General features: G+C 41.9%; 1 protein-coding gene across 1 annotated transcript in view; it reads right to left on the reverse strand.

The window, feature by feature from the left end:
- The window catches only part of LOC133629853 (cadherin-6-like), a 679,023-nt gene that overhangs the window by 62,235 nt on the left and 609,288 nt on the right, over positions 1-7,500 (reverse strand). Inside the window, exon 9 of the mRNA XM_062020899.1 lies at positions 7,472-7,500. This exon is cut by the window's right edge and continues 323 nt beyond it. Within this exon, the coding sequence (XP_061876883.1) occupies positions 7,472-7,500 (29 nt within the window). The remainder of the gene's footprint in view (positions 1-7,471) is intronic.

Here is a 7,500-nt window from a genome sequence, read left to right on the forward strand (position 1 = left end):
GGATATTAGATAATGCTAACTTGAATACATTACGATAGCACGCACAGATTTGCTTGAAAACACTCCAACAGACGTCACACATGGGATGGTTTAGTGAGTATGAAATGTTTTAGTTGTATTGTAAAACTTACAAACGTTGCTTGGAGTGATGAATGGAGAATCGGACGGCTGGTAGACAGAACGACACTTCTATGGGGCTGCAACTAACGATTATTTTGATAATCGATTCATCTGTCGATTATTACTTCAATTAATCGATTAATAATCGGATAAAAGAGACAAACTACATTTCTATCCTATCCAGTATTTTATTGGAAAAAAAACAGCATATTGGCACCATACTTATTTTGATTATTGTTTCTCAGCAGTTTGTACATGTTGCAGTTTATAAATAAAGGTTAATTTAAAAAATAATAGTTAAAAAAAAAAAAAAAAAAACTCTGTGCATGCGCATAGCATAGATCTAACGAATCGATGACTAAATTAATCGGCAACTATTTTAATAATCAATTTTAATCGATTAGTTGTTGCAGCCCTACACTTGTACTTCTGGTTGAAAGCTCTAATTAAAAAAAAGCACTGCAGCACCTCAGTGGGCAAACTCGTCCAAACGATGGCGACATAGCACAAACAATAACACACCTTTTCAGTGTCTTTGCTTGTTTAGTTGTTTTTTTTAAACTACCGTATTTTTCGGATTATAAGTCGCTCCGGAGTATAAGTCGCTCCGGCCGAAAATGCATAATAAAGAAGAAAAAAAACATAAAAAGGCACACTGGCGTATAAGTCACATTTTGGGGGAAATTTATTTGATAAAACCCAACACCAAGAATAGACATTTGAAAGGCAATTTAAAATAAATAAAGAATAGTGAACAACAGGCTGAATAAGTGTACGTTATATGAGGCATAAATAACCAACTGAGAACGTGCCTGGTATGTTAACGTAACATATTATGGTAAGAGTCATTCAAATAACTATAACATAAAGAACATGCTATACGTTTACCAAACAATCTGTCACTCCTAATCGCTAAATCCCATGAAATCTTATACGTCTAGTCTCTTACGTGAATGAGCTAAATTATATTATTTTATATTTTACGGTAATGTGTTAATAATTTCACACATAAGTCGCTCCTGAGTATAAGTCGCACCCCCGGCCAAACTACGAAAGAAACTGCGACTTATAGTCCGAAAAATATAGTATTTGCATTATGGCCGTCAGCAAAGATACATCCAGAAATTGGCTGCACCACAAAAGTAGCGGCTTGTAGTGCGGAATTGACGGTCCATTTGAACATTCTAACATTCATAAAAAGAAGTTAACTGTCAAAATTAATGAACCATCTGGGGACGTTGGCTTTAAATGTTGGTTATAATTACAGTAGAATGTTCCATTTACAAACTTTTCGTTTTTTGAACTTTTTAGATCAAGCCTCTGTGTGGGAACGCTTCATTTATTCATTTTAAGTCCCGCTGGCAGGCATTTTGTGCTTACTCATCAAAAGATTGAGGAAGAAGTCTTCGGACCAAAGCAAGTTTTTTTTCCTGGAAAAAGATACCAAAGCATACTTATTTCACAGCGGCGGAGAAGACGAGGTCCTCTATCATGCACACACACACACGGCCCCACCCACCCACCCAGCTGCTCTTTCGCCAAGCGTACACTGTAAGTAGATCCATCCATCCATCCCTTTTCTACCGCTTGTCCCTTTTTGGGGTCGCTGGAGCCTATCTCAGCTGCATTTGGGCGGAAGGCGGGGTACACCCTGGACAAGTCACCACCTCATCACAGGGCCAACACAGACAACATTCACACTCACATTCACACACTAGGACCAATTTAGTGTTGCCAATCAACCTATCCCCAGGTGCATGTCTTTGGAGGTGGGAGGAAGCCGGAGTACCCGGAGGGAACCCACGCAGTCACGGGGAGGACATGCAAACTCCACACAGAAAGATCCCAAGCGCAGGATCGAACCCAGGACCTTCGTATCGTGAGGCAGACACACTAACCCCTCTACCACCGTGCTGCCCACTGTAAGTAGATTTGTTTTTTTATTATTGCAGCAATTAGGTGGTTAAAGTTAGGGATTTGTTTGTGATTTCTGATCGTTTGTGAGGGCACCAAAGGGACTTCTGTGTGTGTTTGCATGTTGTTGTTGCTTTAATAGAGACACAGTTGATGTGTTTGATACACAGTACTGTATAGCACTTTATATTGTGTACAAAGTGTATACTTATAGGGGGCAGCACGGTGGAACAGGGGTTCGTGCATGTGCCTCACAATACGAAGGTCCAGAGTAGTCCTGAGTTCAATCCCAGGCTTGGGATCTTTCTGTGTGGAGTTTGCATGTTCTCCCCGTGACTGCGTGGGTTCCCTCCGGGTACTCCGGCTTCCTCCCACCTCCAAAGACATGCACCTGGGGATAGGTTGATTGGCAACACTAAAAAATTGGCCCTAGTGTGTGAATGTGAGTGTGAATGTTGTCTGTCTATCTGTGTTGGCCCTGTGATGAGGTGGCGGTTTGTCCGGGGTGTACCCCGCCTTCCGCCCGAGTGCGGCTGAGATGGGCTCCAGCACCCCCCGCGACCCCAAAAGGGACAATCGGTGGAAAAATGGATGGCTGGAAGGACAAAGTGTATAAACATTCACTAAAATGTGGACTTTTGTCAGGGCTGGAACCAATTATTCATGTTTGCATTGTTTCCAATGGAGACATTTGCTTCACATTACCAACTGGGTCTGATAGGAAGGAAAAAAAATGGGATTGCACTGTTCGCACTGACATGAACAAATCTGAAAGAAAAAATAAAGTCTCATATGGGCAAAAACATGGGAATTGACCTGTGATGTGAACAAAATGTAGGTTTGTGTCAGTTGTAGTTTTCACAGTCAATGGAAGCAACAAAGTATAAACCAACACTTTTTTTTTTTTTTCCATCAGCAGCCCTATTTTCCAGTCTTCATGGCCACTCACTAGCATTTATGTACTATAATAACAGATCCAGATGTCAGTCCATTTTTGGTGCACCCTGAGTGTTCGCGATAGTAAATAAACCGTAAAATAATCTCCTTTTTCCCGGGAAAAAAAGGTGTGAAGCAGCAGAGTTATTCATAAATAGCTTGTAGCCCCGCCCCCTTTGTCCTCGACCCCAAGCTTATTGCCCTGATGATGATGATGATGATGATGATGATGATGCCTGCTCTGGGTGTTGCCATGTAGCAGGTAGAGCAGCATATTGCTAGCTCCTTGCCAGTATAAGCAGCTGGCACACACACACACACACACACACACACACACACACACACACACACACACACACACACACACACACACACACACACACACACACGCGCGCACACACACACAGCAGAGTTTGCTGTGGGCCGTCAGAAGCCATTCACGTCTTTGCTGAGTCATGCAGACGCTCTGCAGCCTCTTACGTCTGTGTTCATCTGCTTGCGACCCCCCCTCATGTAGCCTGGGGTTGGCGGCGGGTGGGGGTGGGTGAGGGGGGTCCACGTGCAGACAGGCAAACTGCGCTGCAGGCCCAGGAGCGGTTGGCCTATGAGGGGCTGTAAATAGTTGATGAGATATGATAGTGCAGCACAAACACTCTCAGGCCATTAAGTGTTGCGTGCAGGCGCTGCCCTTTGGTGGAGCAGCAAATAATTAAATAAACAAACACCCTGCCCCACTCCCCCCGCTGTCCCCCGGGTGACAGGCGGCGTGGAAGCGGGCTGCATGCGAGCGGCCTGCTAATGAGCGGCTGCAGGAAGACGAGGTGATTGGCGGACAAGGCGGACTCGGCAGCCAACCGGCGGCCTTCAACTCTCTTCGGGCTTCATTTGCAAGCCATGAAAGTGTGGATTGTGTGGGTTCATGCTTGTTAGGAAGAACCTGCCATCGTGTTACTTCCTGTCCACTCCGCTCTTCTTCTCCTCCGCTGGCGGCTAATTCAATCGTGTTCTGGTCAACAATCGGCACGCGTTCACTGCGGCCAGATAGCGTGCACGTGAAGAAGCGTTACCAGGGTGACGGCGTCTTCCAGAGAAACTTTTGTTTGTTTTCTCCATGTTCTGTTTGCTTCTTGGCTGGTGATCACCGCCCGTGTAATCCTTGTAGTGCACGCCTCTCAAAGTCACCTGTTGCACAATCTCTTCTGCTTTTTATTCCCAACACTGTGCCAACGTATCGATGTTAGTGATACAAATGCTTTTTTTTAATCACATGGACAAAGATAAGACCTTCTGGAGGAAAGTTCTGTGGTCAGATAAAACAAAAATGGAGCTGTTTGGCCACAATACCCAGCAATATGTTTGGAGGAGAAAATGTGAGGAACACCATACCTACCGTCAAGCATGGTGGTGGTAGTATTATGTTCTGGGCCTGTTTTGCTGCCTATGGAACTGGTGCTTTAAATGGGACAATGAAAAAGGAGGATTACCTCCAAATTCTTCAGGACAACCTAAAATAATCAGCCCGGAGGTTGGGTCTTGGGCGCAGTTGGGTGTTCCAACAGGACAATGACTCCAAACACACGTCAAAAGTGGTAAAGGAATGGCTAAATCAGGCTAGAATTAAGGTTTTAGAATGGCCTTCCCAAAGTCTTGACTTAAATGTGTGGACAATGCTGAAGAAACAAGTCCATGTAAGAAAAACCAACACAATTAGCTGAACTGCACCAATTTTGTCAAGAGGAGTGGTCAACAATTCAACCAGAAGCTTGTGGATGGCTACCAAAAGCGCCTTACTGCAGTGAAACTTGCCAAGGGACATGTAAGCAAATATTAACATTGCTGTATGTATACTTTTGACCCAGCACATTTGCTCACATTTCCAGCAGACCCATAATAAATTCATAAAAGAACCAAACTTCATGAATGTTTTTTTGTGACCAACAAGTATGTGCTCCAATCACTCTATCACAAAAAAATAAGAGTTGTAGAAATTATTGGAAACTCAAGACAGCCATGACATGATGTTCTTTACAAGTGTATGTGAACTTTTGATCGCGACTGTATATATATATATATATATATATATATATATATATATATATATATATATATATATATATATATATATATATATATATATATATATATATATACATATATATATATATATATATATGTAAAGAGAAATGAACTAATGTAATTATTATATGAGTCATCTCATTGCATCTGTTTACATGTTCGAAATAATTGAAATCATAACCATATTTGAATGTTGCTCATTTGCTTGAGTGAGTCCTTCCTGGGCAGGAGAGCGCCGCAGGAATGCAAAGCGGCGTCCATTCAGCCCCGACACACAATCACGCCTTTCTTGCTGCCGCCGGCCTGACCGGAGGAGAATTCCCTTCTGACGCGCGGAGAGGACAAGTTGCACACTCAGCTTTAAGGTGACAGTTAAATGTACTGCAAGAATGATGGATGCATCAACATATGACATGAAAGATTGGTGAAAGGGTGAACAGGTGATAAGGGGATGGATGGAAGGCCTGGATGAACACGTGATGGACCAGTGGGGAAAAAAGTGAGGGGATGATGGACATACTGATAGACGGCCATATGATGGTGAAAGGATGATGAATGAATGGTGTGTTCGACATGAAAACATATGAAAGGATGAACAGATAAAAAAGGATGGAATATATGTGAAAAGGATGAAAGAGACTGATGCGACTGATAGTGAAAGGATGATGCATGAATGTGTGTTAGACATGAACAAAATATGAAGGATTAACAGATTAAAGATGGATGGAAGGATGAAAGATGCGTTAACTCGATGATTGGCAGGCAGATGGACGATGACAATGGACAACGATAAGAATGTGGACAAAGATATGAATGAATGAATGTGTGACGAAAGAAAGGATGAACATGAATAGGTGGACGTTTGATGGATGAAGGAAGGACTATGGCAATAGATGAATGCACCCATTATTGACAGGATGGATGAATAAGTTATTGGCAGGTGAATGAAAATAAGTACAGTTGGATGGAAGAATAAAAGAGGAGGGTGAATAAATGTATAATATAATGAATGGATGAATGGCAGGTTAGAGGATAATGATATGTAAATGAAAGATGTGTAAAAGGATTATAGGTATAGATGGATGACAGGATGATGGATGATGACAATGGATGTATGTGGACAAAAGTAAGGATATCAGTAGTGAACAGATGATGGATGAATGGCAGAAGTGAAAGGATGAACATGAATGTATGTGAGGATAGGTGTGTGTATGATCGATGGATGGATGACAAAGTGATTAAAGGATGAACAGGATGGTGGGACTGACAGATGGATGAAAACAGGTGCTGTTGGATGGAGGGATGAATAACATTAGATGAATAATGGCTCAAATGAATGAATGACAGAAAGATGAAAGGGTGCTGGATATGTAAATTAATGTACGAAAGGATGTTTTGATGAAGGTCAGATAGACTGATGAACAAGTGATGAGTGCATGAATTGACAATTGATGGATGAATGGGTGACATGGTGAATGAATAGGTGTTGGACATTAAGAATGATGAAAGGATGATAGGCAGGGAGATGGATGGATGATGGGATGATGATGTCAATGGATGACTAAGAATATGGACAGACATGAATGGATGATGAAAGAAAGATAATGAAAATATTATAGATGAATGGCAACACCAGTGAACGGATGAACATGAATGTATGCAAGGATAAGTGGACGTGTGATGGGTGGATGACAAATGGATTAATGCATAAATGGACGAACACAGTAATGACTGGATGATGAAGAAGTGATTGACAAATGGATGAAAAAAAGTACTGTTGGATGGAGGGATGAATGAAAGGAGGATGTATAATTAGACACATGAATGAATGGATGAATGACACAGATGAAAGGGTGATGGAAATGTCAATGTATGAAATGATGTGCTGATGAAGGTCAGATTAACTGATAAGCAGGCGGTGAGTGCATGAATAGGATGTGTGACATGGTGAACATGAAGATTGATAAAAGGAATAAGGATGGATGGAAGATGTGTGGAAGGATGAAAGGCAGGCATATGTGTGATGTTGACAAATGCATGAATGGATGATGAAAGAACGATAATGTTTTTCATTATTGTTCTTGGATGGATGGATGGATGGATGAATAGCAACACCAGTGAACGGATGAACATGAATGTATGCAAGTATAGGCGGGAGCGTGTGATGAATGGATGACAAAATGGATTAAAAGATGATAAATGGATACATGCATGAATGGATGAACACATTAATGGCAGGATGATGAAGAGGTGACTGACAAATGAATGAAAATAGGTACTGTTGGATGGAGGGATGAATGAAAGGAGGATGAACAGATGTATAATTGGACGAATGGTGAAAGGGTGATGGATAGGTCAATGAATGGATGGAATGCAGGTGATGAGTGCATGAACAGATGATTAGGTGACATGATGAATGTATTACCTTGCCGACATACTGCATGTCAGTTCCCG

The sequence above is a fragment of the Entelurus aequoreus genome, linkage group LG15 (genome assembly GCF_033978785.1).
Source record: "Entelurus aequoreus isolate RoL-2023_Sb linkage group LG15, RoL_Eaeq_v1.1, whole genome shotgun sequence".
In the NCBI taxonomy this organism is placed as follows: Eukaryota; Metazoa; Chordata; class Actinopteri; order Syngnathiformes; family Syngnathidae; genus Entelurus; species Entelurus aequoreus.